The 23,513-nt window shown below is 49.2% G+C and overlaps 1 protein-coding gene across 8 annotated transcripts; it reads right to left on the bottom strand.

The window, feature by feature from the left end:
- Positions 1-9,780: 9,780 nt before the first annotated feature.
- LOC308462284 (N-acetyllactosaminide beta-1,3-N-acetylglucosaminyltransferase 4-like) lies at positions 9,781-22,160 on the bottom strand. 8 transcript variants are annotated; one of them, XM_080979871.1, is made up of 5 exons: positions 22,139-22,160; positions 19,145-19,209; positions 16,515-16,584; positions 13,569-14,168; positions 9,781-10,735 (listed from the first exon to the last, which is right to left on the bottom strand). In XM_080979871.1, the coding sequence occupies exons 4-5, from the start codon at positions 14,149-14,151 to the stop codon at positions 10,302-10,304; spliced, it is 1,017 nt and encodes a 338-aa protein (XP_080835997.1). In that variant the 5' UTR covers positions 14,152-14,168; positions 16,515-16,584; positions 19,145-19,209; positions 22,139-22,160; the 3' UTR covers positions 9,781-10,301. The 8 variants fall into 8 exon arrangements, with proteins under 8 accessions (XP_080835997.1, XP_080835998.1, XP_080835996.1 ...); XM_080979872.1 differs by lacking the exon at positions 16,515-16,584; XM_080979870.1 differs by lacking the exon at positions 22,139-22,160 and having other exon boundaries at positions 19,145-19,513.
- Between the last annotated feature and the right edge of the window lie 1,353 nt (positions 22,161-23,513).

Here is a 23,513-nt window from a genome sequence, read left to right as displayed (position 1 = left end):
GCAGATATATCGCCGGAGGAATTTGGGAGGGTGTGTGTGGTGTGATCCTGGCCCCTCAAATAGTCATTGCAATTTTTATTAGGGAAATCTCGTTGAAATGGCTACGCACGACATAACCGCCAACATTTCTGCGATGAAAATAGGGATGTCCTATTCAATAATAATAATGATGATGAAATAAAGAAATTAAGGTCTTTTATATATATATATATATATATATATATATATATATATATAATAAATGTTAATAAACGCACCAAGCAAGCACGTACATCCATATATAAACCACATGTCTGAAACCCCACAGAAAGTCCTGAAACCATTTTGTCCCTCCCAAATTGACCTCAAACATTTCTCTTCAAGATCAAAGAAAAATGGGAAAGCCTCCCCATTGTCTTTTAGTAAGACTGGCCAGGCTCCCCAGGGTATCCAATCAAGTGAGCATTAACAGGAAACCTGCCAGACAGGAGATAAACAACACACTCAGATTTCTGTTGTAGACCACCTTTTCTGTGATGTAGGTATGATGTATCTGGGGGTGGTCTTGGACTCCAGGGCAGGGAATTTAAAATGTCTATATAAGCTGCTTTGCTTCTCAATATTCTCTGATAGGCCTCTGTTCCTTTCTCCGACCGATGGAGACCCTGTAAAGGACTTTATAAGGGCTCTTGTGTTCCCCATAAGGAAATAAGGGCAGATTTTTGTTTATTACAACAATAATAATAATATTTACACCCTACCCAACTGACTGGATTGCCCCAGCTACTCTGGGCAGCTTCCAGCATATTTAAAAAGCATAATAAAACGTTAAACGTTAAAAAAACCAACACTTCCCTATACAGGGCTGCCTTCGGGTGGCTTCTAAAAATTGTATATTTACGTATCCCCTTGGCTTCGGGCGTGGTGTGCGGTCACATAACTCCATACCCTCCAACATTTCTCTGTTGAAAAACAGTGACTTCCTAAGACAAAGCAGGGCATTCTGGATCAAATCAGAAACTGGGGCAGCTTCTATAAATCCAGGACTGTCCTTGCAAAAAAGAAGACCGCTTTGCAAATGTCCAAAATACGGTATTTTCTTTCATGTCACCAAACTGTTGGGTGGGGGTGCAATAAACCTGGTAAATAGTTTCAGGGAGGTAGCCGTGTTGGTCTGACATAGTCGAAATAAATAAATAAAATTTCCAGTAGCACCTTAGAGACCAATTAAGTTTGTTCTGGGTATAAGCTTTTGGTAAATCGTGATCCTTTGCAGTGGGAATGCAAGATGGGGTGAGGTTTTGGAATCTGGTTTTTCGACAGAAACGGCAGCATATGACTAAATAAGGTATTGTTTGCCATCCAGAATTAGTGTTATGGAATATCGTGGCCCCGCTCACTCTAATAGAGCGGTAATGGATAAAATGACACATAATTTGATATTTCAGCACAGACCAGAAACTCCACACGTTTTTATGATTTAGCATTCCTTTGTGACTCATACGGCAGAACCGTCATTTCCAAGCCAAGACTGGCAAATCTGGAGATTGTCTTGTTAATTTATTTTATTTGTAAAATAAAATATTATTTATGTGTCGTAGGAATATATTCGCAGCAGCAGCAACATAGAAATATAAAACCTTGAAAAACCTGCACTGGTCTCTATGGTGTAGGAACTTAGGGACTTTGGCTACTGCGGAAAAAAATATGCCTAAACTGTGTGTTTCCAGTGGATGATGGGAGTTGTAGTCCGAAAACATCTGGAGACCCAAGATTGGGAAACAGTTGTTTAGCGTGTGATAAGAATATTAAGGTCTTACATGTGTAATAAATGCAAACACGTACATAAATATATAAACCACATGTCTGAAAACCCCACAGAAAAAGAGTCCTGAACAAAATGACCTCAATTATTTCTCTGCAAGGTCAAAGTGGAAAACCTCCCCATTGTCTTTTTCCTTAACAAATCCTGTCTTAAGGACACATTTAAGATATGAATAGGGTGTGAGCCTGTGACCTGGCTCAGGAACTAAGTATTTATCATTTCAAAAGACTGGCCAGGCTCCCCAGGATATCCAATCAAGTGACCATTAACAGGTAACCTGCCAGACAGGAGCTAAACAACGCGCTCAGATTTCTGTTGTAGACCGCCTTTTCTGTGATATAGGTATGATGTGTCTGGGGGTTGGTCTTGAGCTACACCTCTTTTGTGATGTATGTATGATGTATGGAGGGGTGGTCTTTTGCTCCAGGGCAGGGAATTTAAAATGTGTATATAAGGGCAGGCACACCTTTGTTTGGGGTTCCTCCTCCTTCTCCTGCGTGTGATGGGGGCACCCTGTTGCAACAGATCAATAAAGATCTGGCTTACTAGCTGCTTTGCTTCTCAATATTCTCTGGTTGGCCTCTGTTATCTTCTCCTACCAATAGGGAACCTACGTAAGGACTCTATATGGGCTCTTGGGTACCGCATAAGGGAAAAAGGGCAGATTTTGTTTACAACAAGAGGAAGAGGAGCTTGTAAAATTATGCACAGCTTGGAGAAAGTGAATAAATGCTTTCCTCCCTCTCTCATAACTTGTGGGCAGTCCATGAAGCCCTACATCACTTCCCAAGGAATACAGATAAGTGTATTTTCAAAAAGAGCAAAGCGCCTTCTCAAGGTTGGAGCTGGTCTATTTGGTTAAGCATTGAATTGCCATTGCACAGTTCCGTTTCACGCCGACCAGAAGAAGATTTATGAAACAGAGATTGAAATCCGGCTCTCTCTTTCGTCGGATTTCCGTCGGCAAATATACACAGAGAGTTATTCTCTCGGACTTATTGCGAGAACTTTGGACCACTTGGGATATTGAGTAGTGTGTGCTGTCATTATTATTTTGGCCTTGTAAATATCATTTAAGAAGGTGTCGGATTTCTGTACATAGAATCATAGAGTTGGAAGAGACCACAAGGGCCATCGAGTCCAACCCCCTGCCAAGCAGGAAACACCATCAGAGCACTCCTGACATATGGTTGTCAAGCCTCTGCTTAAAGACCTCCAAAGAAGGAGACTCCACCACACTCCTTGGCAGCAAATTCCACTGTCGAACAGCTCTTACTGTCAGGAAGTTCTTCCTAATGTTGAGGTGGAATCTTCTTTCTTGTAGTTTGGATCCATTGCTCCGTGTCCGCTTCTCCGGAGCAGCAGAAAACAACCTTTCTCCCTCCTCTATGTGACATCCTTTTACATATTTGAACATGGCTATCATATCACCCCTTAACCTCCTCTTCTCCAGGCTAAACATGCCCAGCTCCCTTAGCCGTTCCTCATAAGGCATCGTTTCCAGGCCTTTGACCATTTTGGTTGCCCTCCTCTGGACACGTTCCAGTTTGTCAGTGTCCTTCTTGAACTGTGGTGCCCAGAACTGGACACAGTACTCCAGGTGAGGTCTGACCAGAGCAGAATACAGTGGCACTATTACTTCCCTTGATCTAGATGCTATACTCCTATTGATGCAGCCCAGAATTGCATTGGCTTTTTTAGCTGCCGCGTCACACTGTTGGCTCATGTCAAGTTTGTGGTCAACCAAGACTCCTAGATCCTTTTCACATGGACTGCTCTCAAGCCAGGTGTCCCCCGTCTTGTATTTGTGCCTCTCTTTTTTTTTGCCCAAGTGCAATACTTTACATTTCTCCCTGTTAAAATTCATCTTATTTGTTTTGGCCCCGTCCTCTAATCTGTCAAGGTCGTTTTGAAGTGTGATCCTGTCCTCTGGGGTGTTAGCCACCCCTCCCAGTTTGGTGTCATCTGCAAATTTGATCAGGATACCCTTGAGACCATCATCCAAGTCGTTGATAAAGATGTTGAATAAGACCGGGCCCAAGACAGAACCCTGTGGCACCCCACTAGTCACTCTTCTCCAGGATGAAGAGGAACCATTGATGAGCACCCTTTGGGTTCGGTCAGTCAGCCAGTTACAAATCCACTGAGTGGTAGCATAGTCAAGACCGCATTTTACCAGCTTCTTTACAAGAATATCATGGGGCACCTTGTCAAATGCCTTGCTGAAATCAAGGTAGGCTACATCCACTGCGTTCCCTTCATCTACCAGGCTTGTAATTCTGTCAAAAAACGAGATCAGGTTAGTCTGACATGACTTATTTTTCAGAAATCCATGCTGACTATTGGTGATCACAGCATTCCTTTCTAGGTGCTCACAGACTGTTTGCTTAATGATCTGCTCCATAACTGTTAATGGATTTTTGTAAATCACATACGGAGTTATTTCGTTAAAAAAGAAAAACATTGTGAAAGAAATAACCCAGAGATGCATTTTAAATAAAAGGACACATTCTACTCATGTAAAAAAACGCTGATTCCTGGACCGTCCGCAGGCCGGATTGAGAAGGCGATTGGGCCGGATTTGGCCCCCGGGCCTTAGGTTGCCGACCCCTGTGCAAAACGTTCGGACACCAGCTTGGCTGTAGATTTGCACAGGGTTAACTCCTGAAAATGTCCCACAAGGTAAATAAACATATGCAAATAAAACCGTATATGACCGTCTCCAAGGACCGTCGTTCTAAACCGGATTAAGTACTGGAAACCCCTGGAATCTGTCGCCAGGGTAGCAATATCCTGCACGGTGTGTTTTTGAGAAATATTTATTAGGAAGGATGCCACCAATGGACTTGGGTTGCTCACGAGTGAGGTCACTGCCACCCGTTGATGTGAGATAATAATTTATTTATATGCCACTCAGCATCGGACTGGCTTACCTCAGCCATTCTGGGCGGACTTCCAACAAATTAAAACAAAAGAAGACGTCAAGCATTCAAAACTTCCCTGAACAGGGCTGCCTTCAGATGTCTTCTAAAAGTCAGGTAGCTGTTTATTTCCTTGACATCTGACGGGAGGGCGTTCCACAGGGCGGGCGCCACCACTTGTATTTCGGCTTTGTGAATTGCTGACCCGTTAAATATCTCTGTGTGAAGCAAGATTTTAAGAATGGCATGTTGTTAAAGTGTCAAAGAGGCTGTTTGGCTTACCTCAGCAAGACTTCTTCGTGATCCATTGAGCCGGATGATGAAACCGCAGACTGGGAGCGGCCGCCGAGACCACATAACACCAGTCCTGAAAGACCTACATTGGCTCCCAGGACGTTTCCAAGCACAATTCACAGTGTTGGTGCTGACCTTGAAAGCCCTAAACGGCCTCAAAGGCCCAGTAGACCTGAAGGAGCGTCTCCACCCCCATCGTTCTACCTGGACACTCAGGTCCAGATCCGAGGGCCTTCTCGGTGGTGGCGCCTGCCCTGTGGAACGCCCTCCCATTGGATGTCAAGGAAATAAACAACTATCTGACTTTCAGAAGACATCTGAAGGCAGTGTTTAGGGAAGTTTTTAATGCTGGATGTTTTATCATGTTTTTAATAGTCTGTTGGGAACCGCCCAGAGTGGCTGGGGAAGCCCAGCCAGATGGGCGTGTTAAAAATAATAAATTTTTATTTTTATTATTATGAAGGCAGCCCTGTTTAGGGAAGTTTTTAATGTTCGAAGTTTTATTCTGTTTTCAGTGTTCTGAGCCGCCCAGAGTGGCTGGGGAAACCCAGCCAGATGGACAGGGAATTAATAATAAAATTACTGTTGTTATTATTATGAATCAAAAGCAGAACCAGATAAAGGAGAAGTGAGATCCATTGAACCATGAAACTTTAGGGCTGATGTCCCCCAAGGGTCAACTAGTCCAACACCACCTCTCTGAAATGCGAGGATCACAGATAAACAGTCCCTGACAGGTGGCCAAGCAACCTCAGCTCTTGACTTCTGGAAGTCCCCAAGAAGACAGCTTTTGCCAACCTCATGCCCTCCAGCTGTTTTGGACTTGCAACTCCCAGCTGGAGGGCACCGGGTTGGCAAAGGGTGTCCTAAGAACGGCCCCACAGACTCCGGGAGACGTTTTGCGGTCAAAAAGAGGCACGCCTCTCCTTCTTTCACGTTGAAGGTGTGGAGTGGAACCGTTCTCCCGGACGCCGCACCTGCCGAAATTCCTTCTCCCGTGTCACAAACGTCGATGGGCTTCCACCCGCTGCCACGCAGCAATCTCAACTGAACTCGATGCAGCATTAACCTACGGAACTCAATTCCACAGGAGACAATGGTGGCTGCTAAGCTAAGTTGGCTTTCAAAGAGAACTGGACAGATTTGTGGACAGGCGTTACAGGTGGCCAGTTGCGACGGTGTGTGAGGGTTTCCCATTGGGGCAGCGATTCTGGACTGCTGTTGTTGTTTAGTTGTTTAGTTGTGTCCGCCTCTTTGTGACCCCAGGCCCTCCTGTCTTCACTGCCTCCCGCAGTTTGGGCAAACTCATGCTGGTAGCTTCAAGAACACTGTCCAACCATCTCGTCCTCCGTCGTCCCCTTCTCCTTGTGCCCTCCATCTTTCCCAACATCAGGGTCTTTTCCAGGGAGTCTTCTCTTCTCATGAGGTGGCCAAAGTCTTGGAGCCTCAGCTTCAGGATCTGTCCTTCCAGGGAGCACTCAGGGCTGATTTCCTTCAGAATGGAGAGGTTTGATCTTCTTGCAGTCCATGGGACTCTCAAGAGTCTCCTCCAGCACCAGAATTCAAAAGCATCCATTCTTCGGTGATCAGCCTTCTTTATGGTCCAGCTCTCACTTCCATACATCACTACTGGGAAAACCATAGCTTTAACCATATGGACCTTTGTTGGCAAGGTGATGTCTCTGCTTTTTAAGATGCTGTCTAGGTTTGTCATCGCCTTTCTCCCAAGGAGCAGGCGTCTTTTAATTTCGTGACTGCTGTCACCATCTGCAGTGATCATGGAGCCCAAGAAGGTAAAATTTCTCACTGCCTCCATTGCTTCCCCTGGATGGGCCCAATTTGGCCTGATCCTGCAGCCAAGCTCTCCTTAGGCTCCTGCCTCTCTCGGCTCACCACCACTGCTTGTGCATTCTCCTGAAGGGCCCCCAACCCCAACACTGGGGTCAGGATCGTCTTCGCTGCTGCCACGTCACCCGTTAGCAGTTGTCAGGTTGGACCAGTTTGCCCGAACTTATTGGACGCAGCAGAGTGGAATTCTGCAAAATATATTTGTTCTCAGGGTGGGGTTGAAAGAAACCGTTTGGAATTTATTGGTTTCCTGGAAATGTCTCGACTTGTCTGGACTTGCTCTGTTTGCATACAGAAGCAGAGAACCGTAGAGTTGGCAAGGGCACCCCAGGGGTCATCCAGTCCAACCCGCCGCAAGGCAGGAATCTCGGCTAAAGCGTCCATGGCAGACGGCCACCCAACCTCTGCTTAGAAACCTCCAAGGAAAGAGAGTATGCCACCATCTGATGAAGACCGCTCCCCCTTTTGAACCGCTCTTGCCGTCAGAGAGGGGCTCTGTGCCAGAGTGGGGGGCTGGTAGCTAGAAGGACAAAAGCCAGGGCTGTGTGGGGTAAGTTGGAAGCAGAGAGAATAATTGGGTGCCCTCTTCCCACCTTGGATCAAATCTACGCTTCCAGGTGTCATAAGAAAGCTGCAAAGATAGCGCAGGATAGTGCACACCCCGGAAATGATCTCTTTCAGTTTCTGCCTTCTGGAAGAAGGTACAGGGTTATAAAGACTAGGACTAGCCGCCTGAGAAACAGTTTCTATCCAAATGCGATTTTGGTTTTAAACACAGTGTAAGGAGTCTCTGGGACGCAGTTGGCGCTGTAGGTTAAACCACAGATCCTAGGACTTGCCAATCAGAAGGTTGGTGGTTCGAATCCCCGCGATGGGGTGAGCTCCGTTGCTCGGTCCCTGCTCCTGCCAACCTAGCAGTTCGAAAGCCCATCAAAGTGCAAGTAGATAAATAGGTATCGCTCCGGCGGGAAGGTAAACGGTGTTTCCGTGCGCTGCTCTTGTTCCCCAGAAGCGACTTAGTCATGCTTGTCACATGACCCGCAAGCTGAACGCCGGCTCCCTCGGCCAATAAAGCGAGATGAGCGCAGCAACCCCAGAGTCCGCCACGACTGGACCTAATGGTCAGGGGTCCCTTTACCTTTACCTTTTAAGGAGTCTCTATGGGAGTATATTGTATTTAATTATGGGGTAACAGAGTTTTTAGGGGGCTAACCAGGTTGAGATAGCTGGGATAGCAGGCTTGTTGGTTTTTGAATGTCTGATGTAGATTTTTTCAATTTCGTTGTTCTGTATGGGACAATGACAATAAAGCTTATCGTATCGTATCATATCGTATCGTAAGCAGGTGCTTCTGGGGAACCAGAGCAGCGCACGGAAACGCCGTTCACCTTCCCGCCGCAGTGGTACCTATTTATCTGCTTGCACTTTGACATGCATTCGAACTGCTAGGTTGGCAGGAGCAGGGACCGAGCAACGGGAGCTCACCCCGTCATTGTGGGGATTCGAACCACCGACCTTCTGATTGGCAAGTCCTAGGCTCTGTGGTTTAACCCACAGTGCCAGCCGCAACCCTCAGGTTGTTATATATGTATGCAAATAAATCGTTTATCCCAGGGGTCAGCAACCTTTTTCAGCTGTGGGCTGGTCCACCGTCCCTCAGACCATGTGGTGGGCTGGATTTTATTTTGAAAAAAAATTATGAACGAATTCCTATGCCCCATGAATAACCCAGAGGTGCATTTTAAATAAAAGCACACATTCTACTCATGTAAAAACACGCTGATTCACTGACCGTCCGCAGGCCGGACTGAGAAGGCGATTGGGCCAGATCTGGCCCCCGGGCCTTAGTTTGCCTACCCCTGGTTTATCCTAAAGACACCAATGTCTCCGCTGTCTGTCCCTTGTTCCCTGGAAACTGAACCCTGGCTAAGTACCAAAAACCCCTGGAGTCTTGCACCTCTCAGAGACTGGGGTGACTCAATGCACTCAAGAGGTATGTATCTTCCCATATGCATAAAAACGTAATGCTGTCGTCACACTGCAGTCAGCGCAGTCGCCAGTTAGGCCACGCGTGGAAACACCAATCTTCCCCTTGTAACATTAATATTCTCCAGGTGTATTCCTCCTCATTTTACACAGGGAAAAGGGAGAATGGACTCAGGGCATCTATTTCGTGCCTGAAGATTGAGGAAAAGTCCGGTTTCGTGTCGCCCACAAGCGACGGGATCAGACAAATCGTTTCTGGAGCTGTCTACGGCAGCCTCCCCCAACATGGTGCAATGTTTTGGGCTGCGTGCAGGCCCCACCTGTACAAACATGCGCTGTTCCCAGGGGAGGTGGGAATGTGCTTTACACGTGGGGTGTGCAGGCGAAACTTTGTCCAATCTAGTCTGTGTAGGTAGGACACTGAGGTCCAGCGCCGAGGGCCTTCTGGCAGTTCCCTCCCAGCGAGAAGCTAAGCTACAGGGAACCAGGCAGGGCCTTCTCGGTGGTGGCGCCCGTCCTTCGGATGTCAAGGAAATAAACAACTACCTGACTTTTAGAAGACATCTGAAGGCAGCCCTGTTCAGGGAAGTTTTTAATGTGTGACATTTTAATGTATTTTTAATCTTTGTCGGAAGCCGCCCAGAGTGGCTGGGGAAACCCAGCCAGATGGGCGGGGTACAGATAATAAATTACTATTACTAGCTGGCCCTTCTGAGGAGCAGGCCAATGCAGCAACGGCCATGCGGATCCTTCCTAGCTTCTGAGGGTGGCACGGCGAGCCTCTGCGAGACGTCCGATGCCCCTGGGAGCAGACTGTCCAGCTCCGGTACGCGAGAGAGGCTGCCCCCCCACTGCCTTCTGACCCAGGGCTCGGGCACAGACGCATAGCTGTCAACTTACAGATTTGAAAATAAGGGACCAGCAGCCTCAAAAATAAGGGATTTTAGTCAACCACCTGAAATACAAAGTTTAAAAGGACCAGATAATTTTGGAGAGCAGCGCCGGTTTTTAGCCCTTCGTTTCCAAAGGTTGCTGTTCAAGCTGATGAAACACTGCAATTAAATAACTACAAGCAGCAACCACTTTTCACGCAAAACGAAGTCCAAGCTACGAAGATGGTACCCCAGGCAGAGACACTCAGTTCGGCGGCCGCAAGGAGGATGGCGGCGGAAGGGCCCGAGGCTCCCGCAAGTCCCGGCGGGGAAGGGCTCCCGGGGGCCGAGGCTGGTGAGAGGAGGCCAGAGGGGGTCAGGCCGGGCAGCCAAGCAACACATTTGGAGCCTCCCTGGCCAGGAGGGAGGGAGGGAGAGGAGCTGCTTCCTTTGAAACCTGGGAAATTTAAGGGACATCATCAATAAGCGACAGCAGCGGGACACGGCGCTGGGATAAGGGACTGTCCCTCCAAAGAAGGGACGGTTGACAGCTATGCACAGACGGGCGGCCGCCACTCAGCTGACCCTGAGCTCCTGCCACACCTCCTCCATCCTTTCCATCGAGCTCCCGTGCACCGTCAGGGAGTCCCGGTACAACGCAATGTCGTCCTTGGGGATGCCCCACACTTTGAAGCGCTTGTCGTGTCGGTGGGGGAGCCCGGCAGCCAGAGTTAGGAAGGCCATGTAGACGTCGTCCAGGGGGAAGACCGGGAGCTCCAGGGACGCCTGATGTAAGGCAGGGATCAGGGGGCCGGGCACTATGAAGCCCCCGCCAGAGGCAAAGTTGGGGTAGTATCGCTGCGAGTAGAGGGCAGTGGAGACGGCGTACTTCCCTGTCCTCATCACAGCTGAGTGGCGCTGGATGTTCCCATGGATGAAGCGGGAGGCGTTGGGGGTCTGAGCCAGGTACTCGGTCAGCGCCGGCAGGTTCACAAAGAGGTCATCATCCCCTGGAAAACAACAGTGCTTTCGTATAATAATAATAATAATAATAATAATAATAATAATAATAATATATTATTTATACCCCGCCCATCTGGCTGAGTTTCCCCAGCCACTCTGGGCGGCTCCCAATCAAGTGTTAAAAACAATACAGCATTAAATATTAACTGGGTGACCTCAGCCATTCTGGGGGGACTTCCAACAAATTAAAACAAAAGAAGATGTCAAGCATTCAAAACTTCTTGTACAGGGCTGCCTTCAGATGTCTTCTAAAAGTCAGATAGTTGTTTATTTCCTTGACATCTGATGGGAGGGCGTTCCACAGGGCGGGCGCCACCACTGAGAAGGCCCTCTGCCTGGTTCCCTGTAACTTGGCTTCTCGCAGTGAGGGAACCGCCAGAAGGACCTCGGAGCTGGACCTCCGTGTCCGGGCTGGACGATGGGGCTGGAGATGCTCCTTCAGGTCTACTGGGCCTTTGAGGCCGTTTAGGGCTTTCAAGGTCAGCACCAACACTTTGAATTGTGCTCAGAAACGTACTGGGAGCCAAAGAAGTTCTCTCAGGACCGGTGTTATGTGGTCCCAGCAGCCGCCCCCAGTCCCCAGTCTAGCTGCTGCATTCTGGATTAATTGCAGTTTCCGGGTCACCTTCAAAGGTAGCCCCACGTAGAGCACATTGCAGTAGTCCAAGCGGGAGAGAACCAGAGCATGCACCACTCTGGCCAGACAGTCTGCGGGCAGATAGGGTCTTATCCTGTGCACCAGATGGAGCTGGTAGACAGCTGCCCTGGACACTGACCTGCACCTCCATGGACAGCGGTGAGTCCAGAATGACTCCCAGGCTGCGCACCTGGTCCTTCAGGGGCACAGTTACCCCATTCAGGACTAGGGAGTCCCCCACACCTGCCCGCCTCCTGTCCCCCAAAAACAGCACTTCTGTCTTGTCAGGATTCAACCTCAATCTGTTAGCCGCCATCCATTCTCCAACCGCCTCCAGACACCACACAGGACCTTCACTGGTTCTGATTTGAAAGAGAGGTAGAGCTGGGTATCATCCGCATATTGATGGACACCCAGTCCAAACCCCCTGATGATCTCTCCCAGCGGCTGCATGTGGATGTTGAAAAGCAGGGGGGAGAGGACAGAACCCTGAGGCACCCCACAAGTGAGAGCCCAGGGGTCTGAACACTCATCCCCCCCACCACCACTTTCTGAACATGGCCCGGAGGAAGGAGAGGAACCACTGTATGACAGTGCCCCCAGCTCCCAGCCCCTCTAGATGGAGGGGTCCCCCCTAGACTTTTTCAAGGCCCCAGTGCCATCCCGATGGTCAAATGCAGGTAAAAGCAAATCTATGCGCCACATCGTGTTTTGACATTCAAAGTAATGTTCAAGGTCCCATAAGCACATCCCACAAACACAGGGCGATATCTTGTTTTCAACGGCATGATATATCGCCAGCTAAACATGGCGTCACGCCAATATACCACAATGCCTGACATAAGGATGGAGCTATGTAGGCACTGAGGTCCAGTTCCGAGGGCCTTCTGGCGGTTCCCTCCCTGCGAGAAGCCAAGTTACAGGGAACCAGGCAGAGGGCCTTCTCGGTGGTGGCACCCGCCCTGTGGAATGCCCTCCCTTCAGATATGAAGGAAATAAACAACTATCTGACTTTTAGAAGACATCTGAAGGCAGCCCTGATTAGGGAAGTTTTTAATGTTTGATGTTTTATCGTGTTTTTAATGTTCTGTTGGGAGCCGCCCAGAGTGGCTGGGGGAACCCAGCCAGATGGGCGGGGAATTAATAATAAATTATTACATTATTATTATTATCATTTTGCTGGCTTCATGGTTTTTCCCACATTGCAGTTTTTGAATAACACCCCCACACACCCCATGATTTGCAATCATTCTTGGTCACCCACCTCTGCCCACCTTCCAGCTTGTCAACATCCTTCTTAAATTGTGCTGCCCAGAACTGGACACAGGACTCCAGGTGGGGTCTGACCAAGGCAGAATAGAGCGGGACTAAGACTGCCCTTGATCTGAACACTATACAGTGGTACCTCGGGTTAAGAACTTAATTCGTTCCGGAGGTCCCTTCTTAACCTGAAACTGTTCTTAACCTGAAGCACCACTTTAGCTAATGGGGCCTCCTGCTGCCGCTGCACGATTTCTGTTCTCATCCTGAAGCAAAGTTCTTAACCCGAGGTACTATTTCTGGGTTTGCGGAGTCTGTAACCTGCAGCATCTGTAACCCGAGGTACCGCTGTATTTCTGTTGATGCAGCCTAGGATAGCATTAGCCTTTTTTGCTGCTGCATCACACTGTTGCCTCACATTCAGCTTGACCCCTAGATCCTCTTCCCATGCGCTGCTAGTAAGCCAGCTGGTCCCTATCCTATCTTCACGCATCTGCTTCTTCCTGCCTAAGAGCCAGGCCTCCTTCGTGGCAGACCTGCCCTGTACCTTTGGCCCCCAGCAAGCCCGTGACGTACTGTATTTTTTGCTCTATAAGACTCACTTTTTCCCTTCTAAAAAGTAAGGGGAAATGTGTGTGCGTCTTATGGAGCGAATGCAGGCTGCGCAGCTATCCCAGAAGCCAGAACAGCAAGAGGGATTGCTGCTTTCACTGCGCAACGATCCCTCTTGCTGTTCTGGCTTCTGAGATTCAGAATATTTTCTTTCTTGTTTTCCTCCTCCAAAAACTAGGTGCGTCTTGTGGTCTGGTGCGTCTTATAGAGTGAAAAATACGGTTCGGAATATTTTTTCCCTTGTTTTCCTCCTCCAAAAACTAAGTGCGTCTTGTGGTCTGTTGCGTCTTATAGAGCGAAAAATATGGTACCTTTGAAGATGTAGGCCACACCTGGGCAGCTGCTGTGTACCCACTGCAGGAAACATCGTTCCTTCAGGGACAGGTTGTGGTGCGACTCCATGAAATCCCACAACAGGATGTCCCCGAACTCCTCGTTCTCCTCCGTCACCAGGTTCATCTGCTTCTGGTTGGGCGACACGGCCATCAGGAACACATGTCGGATCCGGAAGCCCCCCATCTCCCGCGGCCGCACCCAGGTGCGCCTCAGGGCTGCCCTCCTTGCGCTGGATCCCGGGTGGGACTTGATGGCCAGGAGAAGCAGTGGGGCGGCAGAGGCCTCCGGGCACCAGCTCTGCTCGCAGGTGAGCTCCCGGCACCGATATTGCTGCAGGTGTGGGAAGAGGTCATTGTAGATGCCCGGGTCCAGGCGGTAGGTGTAGGTGCCGTCGCTCAGGGTGGTGGCGTTGGCCAGCAGCGGGGGCTGGAAGGTGGCGCAGCAGGCACAGGGCGAGGGCACCCACTGGCGCACCATGCGGGTGAGGTGCAAGTGCAAGGCAGCGATGGTCAGGAAGCTCCCAAGAATCACGATACAGAGTATGTGGGTCTTTCGCATCCTGAGGCGGGGGAAACCTGTCCGGAAAAAGGAGGAGGCAGCAGTGGGTCAGTTAGCGGGGACTGTGGGTGCTCTTGCGCCCTCGCAGGAACCAGGCCCGATCCCAGACCACAGTCCCCATTTCCCAGAGACGTCGCTGCGAGTTACAGCGGAACCAGGCACAGGGCCTTCTCAGTGGTGGCACCCGCCCTGTGGAACGCCCTCGCACCAGATGTCAAAGAGAAAAACAACTACCAGACTTTTAGACGACATCTGAAGGCAGCCCTGTTCGGGGAAACTTTTAATGTTTAATAGGCTACTGTATTTTAGTGTTCTGTTGGAAGCCGCCCAGAGTAGCTGGAGAAACCCAGCCAGATGGGAGGGGTATAAATAATAAATTATTATTATTATTATTATTATGAGAAGCCGGTTTCTGATTTGATCTCGGAATGTCCCTGAAGTGTAGATAGGTTCCCATGAGGGAGGACACCAGAGATAACAGCGAGAACCTAGTAAATATACGGACTATTTGAAAAGTAATTGTAATGAACCGATTACGCTAGTAGGATAAGTTTTGTAAGGAGGGCTATCTGAAATATTGCAAGAAAGACTATGAGGAGAATTATTAGTGAATGATAATTAAGAGTAATACAGAAGTTATTGCAAGAATATATTGCAAGAAAGACTATGAGAATTATTAGTTGATGATAATTAAGAGCAATAGAGAAACTAAGAAATGCAGAATAAGTGATAAAGAACAAAAAATCATCAGAGGTGTTGACGGAAGTCTAAAACATTGTATAAGAGAACAAGTTATGTTATATGATTGTTGGAAATGATATGTTAAAAAAACTAAAAAAAAATTATATAAAAAAATAGAATATGTATTTTTCAACTCATTGTAAATCACCTGTCCCTTTCGCTCTCTGCCCTTCTTCATGCGGCGCAGGGTTGAACTGCGGAACTTCCTGCCTCAGTATGCCGACCTGAGAGGCTTCAAAAGAGATTTGGGCAAATTTGCAGAGGAAGAGAGGGCCATTGCTGGCTACGAGCCAGAATGACTTTGCTCTGCCTCCACAGTCGGAGGAAGCAACGCTTTTCTGAACGCCGATTTCTTGAAATCGCAGGAAGGGAGGGTTCCTTAAATGGAGGCCCCTTAGGGAGCTGCGGTGGACTTAGGCCAGTTATTACTGCTATTATCGTTATTATATATTTATTTATACCCTGAATTTTCCCCCTGACGGGAGGGCGGCTTACAGACACAAACAGGAACAGGCTAAAAATATGGGGGTAAATCTGTCATGAAAAGACAATTAAACATTGATAGAATTAAAACCAGTGCTTTTTTTCTTCTTTTTTAAAAAAAATGTTTAGGGGGACTCTCATTTATTTCTGCTCATATTGAAATACTGCGCCTCAATGAATAGAATAGAATTTTATTATTACGGTCACAGACCAGTTCCGGCTCACTTACAATATCAGGAAAATCATAAAACACAACAGGAATACATTGAATTGCAACTGGGTATAACAGAGACAATTCAGATATAGCAGCAGTTAAAAAATATATATTCAATCTTGATCACTAAAATATAACCTAAAATAGTCATTTAAAACCTTAATCGTTTTAGTAGTACAGCTTGTTCCCTAAGTTTTATGGCGGTCGCACAGAATTTGGCCACCCTGAGCGTGATCTCTGGATCCTTGTCCTCTACCAGGAGTTTTAGACCCATTTGGAGATTTTTGTACAACAGGAGTGATAAATACCGAGCGTATATCCCCACAGAAATGGCACCCCTCAATGAGGCCAAACTTAGATTCAAAAAATGTTTAGGGGTATGCGTTCCCCCCAGGGGAAAAAAGCACTGATTAAAACTATATTCGTACATAAATTCTGTTTAAAACATACTGATAATTACTGTAAAAGCAGACCATCCTCTTCTCACAGGGGCCAAAAAGACGCCTGCAGTCAGGATTCGAACACAAGACCGCTCTCCCCGCCTGCCGTTTCCAGCAACTGGCATTCAGAAGCAACCTGGCCTGTAGCCGTCGATAGCCCTCTCCCCCTCCATGAATTTGTCCAGTCCTCTTTCAAAGCCATCTAAGTTCGTGGCCCTCATGTGGCAGGGAGTTCCGCAGTCTAATTACGTGCCGAGGAGCCCGGGTTTTGCAAGGGGCTCTGCTTTGACTCTGTCTTATTTCCCTGGGAACCCCTCGCCATGCAGCGTTCAAAAGCAGAGCAGACCTCTCCTTCATGTTTTATCAGAGGCCGGGTGGCCTCCCATCGGGGATTCTCCCTGCGATCCCCGCATTGCAGGGGGTCAGGCTGGATGACCCCCAGGGGTCCCTTGCAAGCCTACAATTCTGTGAAAGTTGGAGCTTACCGGCCTGATTAGGCTTTCAAGGAGAGGCCTTGAGGAGGAAGATGTTCTCTTCGCTGCCGTCCGATTTTGACTGAAAGGATGTAGTGGTAAGGAGAACAACAATTATTCATCACGGCACGATCTCATTGCGAGAAAGAAAGTAAATCTCAAAGAGGCAGGAAGTCTCAGCGCCTGCGGTTGGACCAGTCTAACGACCACGGATATTACGATCTACACACAGCAAAGCAAAATGCTGTTTCTTCTGTGCAATTTAGGCGCCTTGGACAAACGCCACCTGGAATCCTGTATCTCGTTCTGGGCACCCCAGTTTAAGAAGGAGATCGACAAGCTGGAGGTTCGACCGAGATGATAAAAGGGTCTGGAAACCAAGCCCTATGAGGAACGGTCGAAGGAGCTGGGTTTATTTCGCCTCGACAAGAGGAGGGGGAGATGGTATCCGAAAGGCTTTCTCGTGGAGGAGGGAGCAAACCCGAACCAACGGATTCAAATCGCAAGAAAGGAAATTCCGCCTGAACATCAGGAAGAGCTGTGGCAAGAGCTGTTTCCCAGGAGTAGAAGGAAGCAGTGGTGCGTCTGCTCTTAAAGAAAACATCCCTAGATCCTTTATTTTTTTATTTTTATTTTATAAGATATTTATTAAGATTTTAAAAAATTCATCCCTAGATCCTTTAAAGGTAAAGGTAAAGGGACCCCTGACCATTAGGTCCAGTCATGACCGACTCTGGGGTTGCAGCGCTCATCTCGCTTTATTGGCCAAGGGAGCCGGCGTACAGCTTCCAGGTCATGTGGCCAGCATGACTAAGCCGCTTCTGGCAAACCAGAGCAGCGCACGGAAACGCCATTTACCTTCCCGCTGGAGTGGTACCTATTTATCTACTTGCACTTTGACGTGCTTTCGAACTGCTAGTTTGGCAGGAGCAGGGACCGAGCAACGGGAGCTCACCCCGTCGCAGGGATTCGAACCGCCGACCTTCTGATCAGCAAGCCCTAGGCTCTGTGGTTTAACCCACAGCGCCACCCTATCTATCCAATTACCGCCCGGTTTCGAATCTTCCGTACCTGGGTAAGGTAACTGAGAGAGCAGCTGCCAAACAGTTAGGTAGATTTCCGGATGAAACATCGTCTCAGTTTGGACCCATTTCAGTCCGGCTTTCGCCCTGGTTACGGGACCGAGACGGCTTTGGTCGCCCTAACAGATGATCTCCGTAGACAGCTGGATCGAGGCGGGTTGGGACTGCTGATTCTCTTAGATCTGTCAGCAGCCTTCGACACGGCCAAGCACAAACTTTTGGGCCAACGCCTTGCTGACGCAGGGATTCAGGGCACGGTCCAACAACGGCCGTGCTCTTTTATCTCAGGTCGGGGACAGAGAGGGGCGCTAGGGAGGGAGTTGTCGCTGCGGCACTGCTTGGGGCCAATCCTTCCCCCGATGCTTTTTAATACCTTTATATGCCCCCTTGCCCAGATTGTCCGGAGCTTTGGGCTGGGTTGTCATCAATATGCCGATGACACCCAACTCTATCTGTTGATGGACGGCCGCCCTGACTCGGCCCCGGACACACTGACCAGGCGCTTGGAAGCTGTGGCTGGATGGCTGCGTGGGAGCCTGTTGAAATTAAATCCTTCGAAGACAGGGGTCCTCTGACTGGGTCGGGACGACATGGGGTCGGGAGGCCAACTCCTGTCTCTTGCGGGGGCTCATTTAGTGCCAGCGCCTTCTGTCAAGAGTCTGGGTGTAACCTTCAGATGCCTCCCTTTCCATGGAGGCGCAGGTTGCAGCCACAGCAAAGGTGGCATTGTCCCATCTCTGCCGTGCTAAGCAGTTGGTCCCTTACCTTTCCCGCCCTGATCTGGCCACAGTGATCCATGTGACGGTCACCTCCAGGCTTGACTACTGTAACTGGCTCTATGCGGGGCTGCCCTTGAAGCTGACCCAGAAACTCCAGCGGGTGCAGAATGCCGCGGCGAGGCTCCTTACGGGGTCCTTGCCGCGGAATCACATTCACCCAGTGCTTTACCAACTGCACTGGCTCCCGGTGGAGTACAGGGTCAGGTTGAAGGTGCTGGTTTTGACCTTTAAAGCCCTATGCGGCCTAGGACCCTCATACCTACGGGACCGCCTCTTCTGGTATGCCCCGCGGAGAGGTCCACAAATGACAACATTTTGGAGGTCCCAAGTCACAAGGTGGTTAGATTGGTCTCAACTAGGGACAGGGCCTTTTCAGTACTGGCCCCGACTTGGTGGAACGCTCTGTCACAAGAGACCAGGGCCCTGCGGGACTTGACATCTTTCCACAGGGCCTGCAAGACAGAGCTGTTCCGCCTGGCCTTTGGTTTGGACTCAGTCTGACCCTTATGCTTCCCTCCCCTTATGGCTTTGACTTTTAAAATGAGGCTGCATTTTAAATTGCATTTTAACCTGTCTTTTAAATTGGGTTGTTGTTTTTTTGTCCGCCCCCTCCATTGTAATTTTACTGCTGTTAGCCGCCCTGAGCCCGGCTTTGGCCGGGGAGGGCGGGGTTTAAATAAAATTTATTATTATTAGCAGGGATTCCTGCATTGCAGAGGGGGTTGGGATGGATGACCCTCATGGGTCCCTTTCAGCTCTGCCATTTTTGGATTCTACTCACAGCGAGTCGAAGGTGTGAGCCTGGCTGCCGTCTTCCTCCTTTTCTTCCTCCGTCTTGGCGTCCCCCTTGTAGAAGAGGAAGGGAGGGGGGAAGGTGGGGGCAAGAGAATAAGGGTGAGTTGCCTCGGCTGCCCGTTCCTGGGTTTGGCGCCACCTCCTGTTGGCCTCCTTGCCTTCTGCCCTACCAGTCCCAGGTGAGGGGTCCCACCAGGCCTGCCTGCTACTGCTTGCAGGCACCCAACTTTCCTGGAAAGCACAGCAGAAGCAGCACCTAATCCTTTTGCAAATACGGAGCCTTCTTAGCCTTATCTCTTTGCTAAAATCAACTCAATAAGATTCTGGAAAGGCTCCAAGCAAGCGAGCAGTAATACGATAATATGATTTGCAATTCTCTCCCTTGCCTGGAAATGGCAGCGGGATGGAGAACGAATGGTGCCTTAATGGGCCCTTAATAGCTGGAAGGGAGGAAGTTGCTGGATCAGGCCAGAGCAGTGCCTCAAGGATCCCCATCATTGTTCATTGTGGGTCGGAGAAAAGTCACCGAATTGTGGAGCTGGGAAGGGAGAAAGGTTGTTTTCTGCTGCTCCAGAGAAGCGGACACGGAGCAATGGATCCAAACTACAAGAAAGAAGATTCCACCTAAACATTAGGAAGAACTTCCTGACAGTAAGAGCTGTTCGACAGTGGAATTTGCTGCCAAGGAGTGTGGTGGAGTCTCCTTCTTTGGAGGTCTTTAAGCAGAGGCTTGACAACCATATGTCAGGAGTGCTCTGATGGTGTTTCCTGCTTGGCAGGGGGTTGGACTCGATGGCCCTTGTGGTCTCTTCCAACTCTAGGATTCTATGACCCAACGGTCATCTAGCCCAACCCCGCTGCAACGCAGAAATCTTTTGCTCCATGTGGGTCTCGAACCCACGAGATTGAGAGTCTCATGCTCTACCGACTGAAAGGAAAGCAAGGCAGGCCTTTATGTTCCCCTCCCTGTTTTACAATGTTATAGGAAAATCCTTGGGCTCACTTGGATTACAAAACAAAGACACCATCCAGGAATAGAGGAGCCAGTAGGCCTGGTCTTTATTCAAACAACTGTTGCAACAGGACTCACCCAGCACATGGGAGAAGCAGGAAGAACAAAGGATGGCTTCCACTTTTATCAGTTTTACAAAGGAACCCACAACACCCCTAAAATTACATCATGCACACATCACAAATACATCACAAATTGGGAGGTTCTGGCGACAGAAACCTGAGTATCAGGGCTTGACCCCACCCTTCCCTTGACCTCCAGCTCCCACACATCAAGTAAGACAAAATAAATATTTACAAGTTCCTGGTTTCCCTAACATAAATTCCTGCAACAACGCAAACTGCCCCAAACGCCACAGCTACATCGCGAGACGGGTTGCGCACGCGAAACAGATCATGCTCAAGAGTTCACAAGCCTGTCACTCAGAGTTATTTGAGCAATATCTTCTATTTGCTTTTCCCTCCGGGAGCAGCCTATGGAAAAGGAGAAGACTTTGATGTCACAGTTTAATTGACGCAGACTGGCCCCTGTTCCTAGTCCAGAATTTGCATTCGGTTTCCTCTGAGTGATTTGCAAGTTGTAAAGTTTAGGTTTCCCTAGTAACTTCCTGCTATCTGCTCGGAAGGGGTATCAGTGTTCAGCCTGAGGCTAAATATTATACTCAAATAAAGGGCCTATTTGTTCAAGGGATGTTTCCTAATTTTTGAAGGGTTAAGGACTGGTTATCTGTGGAGTGTGTGCTGTCAGGTGTTATTCGTATTTTTTAAATATTAAGAGTGTGACTTCCAGTTTAGCTCTGCAAGGATAGATCATGTGCCAACGCTAACTAAACCTAGGAATTATGGGTGCCTGACGCCCACAAACTCTGGAACCCAAAACTCATAGAACCACATAATTGTACAGTTGGAAGGGACCCCGTGGGTCATCTAGTCCAACCCCCTGCAATAATAATATAATAATAAATTATTATTTATACCCTACCCATCTGGCTGGGCTTCCCCAGCCACTCTGGGCGGCTTCCAACAGAATAATAAATTGCAGTAATGCGTCAAACATTAAAAGCTTCCCTAAACGGGGCTGCCTTCAGATGTCTTCTAAAAGTCAGATAGTTGTTTATTTCCTCGACATCTGATGGGAGGGTGTTTCACAGGGAGGGCGCCACCACCGAGAAGACCCTCTGCCTGGTTCTCTGTAACTTGGCTTCTCGCAGTGAGGGAACCATCAGAAGGCCCTCGGAGCTGGATCTCAGTGTCCGGGCAGAACGATGGGGGTGGAGACGCTCCTTCAGGTCTACTGGGCCTTTGAGGCCGTTTAGGGCTTTCAAGGTCAGCACCAACACTTTGAATTGTGCTCAGAAACGTACTGGGAGCCAATGTAGGTCTTTCAGGACTGGTGTTATGTGGTCTCTGCGGCCGCTCCCAGTCACCAGTCTAGCATTCTGGATTAGTTCTAGTTTCCGGGTCACCTTCAAAGGTAGCCCCACGTAGAGCGCATGGCAGTAGTCCAAGCGGGAGATAACCAGAGCATGCACCACTCTGGAGAGACAGTCCGCAGGCAGGAAGGGTCTCATCCAGCGTACCAGATGGAGCTGGCAGACAGCCGCCCTGGACACAGAATTGACCTGCGCCTCCATAGACAGCGGTGAGTCCAGAATGAGTCCCAGGCTGCACACCTGGCTGGGCACCTGCAGGAATCGAGGGTTAGAATCCCTGGCAGGTGGCCATCTAGCCTCTGCTGAAGAACCCCCGACAACAGAGAACCCACATGCTTATGAGGAAGTCCATTCATAGCAAAATATACAGCGTACGACCAGAAGCCCAGCAAACTAAAAGGAGGATCAAGAAAAGCTGGAGGGGAAATATTTAATGTTGGAAAAGCCAACATCAAACAATCCATAATACAAGATCCCAAATGCCATATGGACATCACAGCATTTTAAAAAAATTAAAAATCTGGATTTTCCCTTACCTGAGAACATCTGATAAGCAAAAAAACCTCTGCTTACAATTGCAATCTCTGCTGGCATTGAAATGTTTTCTTTCGTGGGTGGGACCGATTCGGATGGTCCTCCCCCACCACTTAATGGATCCAAATGGTTTCCAGAGAGTGGTAGGGGATGCTTTATCCGAGGTTGTTGGCCTTTCGGCTGATTCCCTGGTGGCCCGCTGGAATGCGGAGTTAACCAGGGCTATTGACTGTTTGGCTCCGAAGCGTCCTCTCCGATTGCATGGAGCCCGGACAGCCCCATGGTTTTCCACAGATCGGAGGGCAATGAAACAATCGTTGAGACGGCTAGAGCGCCGGTGGCGGATGACCCATTCTGAAGCTGAACGGACACGGGTTAGAGCTCAATGTCGAGCCTACCAAGTGGCGATAGCGATGGCGAAGAAGACTTTCTTCACTGCCTGTATTGCATCTGCAGAAAACAGCAGCAGGAGACTTTTTCAGGGGGTTCGCAATTTAGCGGAACCACCTGCTCCATCGGGGCCCAGTAGGAGCCACATGATCTCCTGCAATGATTTTGCAAAGTTTTTTGCAGATAGTCACTCAGATTCAGGAAGAGGTAGACTCCACCGTGGGAGCAGGGCCGGGGCGGGAGAGTGCTAGAGTCCTGTCTGGTCAAGTTGTGTGGGATCAGTTCCAATCTGTTACCTCCAAGGATGTGGACAGGCTGCTTGGACAAGTGAAGCCAACCACCTGTCTCCTGGATCCTTGCCCATCCTGGCTAATAAAAGCAAGCCGGGAAGGGCTGGGCGATGGGCTCTGCGCGGTGGTGAATGCTTCCCTCCGTGAGGGAGCCTTCCCAGACCCGCTGAAAGAGGCGGTTATTAAACCGCTTCTTAAAAAACCATCTCTAGATGCGGCCACGATGGCCAACTATCACCCAGTCTCAAATCTTCCATTCTTGGGCAAGGTGATTGAGCGGGTGGTTGCTGAACAACTCCAGGCACGCCTGGAAGAAGCGGACCATTTGGATCCCTTCCAGTCAGGATTCAGGCCTCATCACGGGACTGAAACTGCCTTGATCACGCTGGTTGATGATCTCCAGCGGGCTAGGGACAAAGGTGAGAGTTGTTTCCTGGTTCTGCTGGATCTCTCAGCGGCGTTTGATACAATCGACCAGAACATCCTTCTGGACCATCTTGAGGGGCTGGGAGCTGGGGGCACTGTCATACAGTGGTTCCGCTCCTTCCTCCTGGGCTGTGTCCAGAAAGTGGGGGGGGGGATGAGTGTTCAGACCCCTGGGCTCTCACTTGTGGGGTGCCTCAGGGTTCCGTCCTCTCCCCCATGCTTTTTAACATCTAAATGAAGCCGCTGGGAGAGATCATCGGGGGTTTGGGCT

This window comes from Podarcis pityusensis (genome assembly GCF_964106645.2).
Source record: "Podarcis pityusensis genome assembly, chromosome: 13".
NCBI lineage: Eukaryota > Metazoa > Chordata > Lepidosauria > Squamata > Lacertidae > Podarcis > Podarcis pityusensis.
This window is presented reverse-complemented; position numbering and strand designations above follow the sequence as displayed.

Bases quoted from the DNA above. Each gene is read 5' to 3' on its own strand.
- LOC308462284 (XM_080979866.1), bottom strand. From the start codon at position 16,154: ATGCCAGTTGCTGGAAACGGCAGGCGGGGAGAGCGGTCTTGTGTTCGA. The intron at 14,169-16,039 runs GTATGTTTTAAA...TTTTCCGGACAG, and splicing joins TGCTTTTACAGTAATTATCA to GTTTCCCCCGCCTCAGGATG. The intron at 10,736-13,568 runs GTACCATATTTT...GTTGTTTTCCAG, and splicing joins TGTGGCCTACATCTTCAAAG to GGGATGATGACCTCTTTGTG.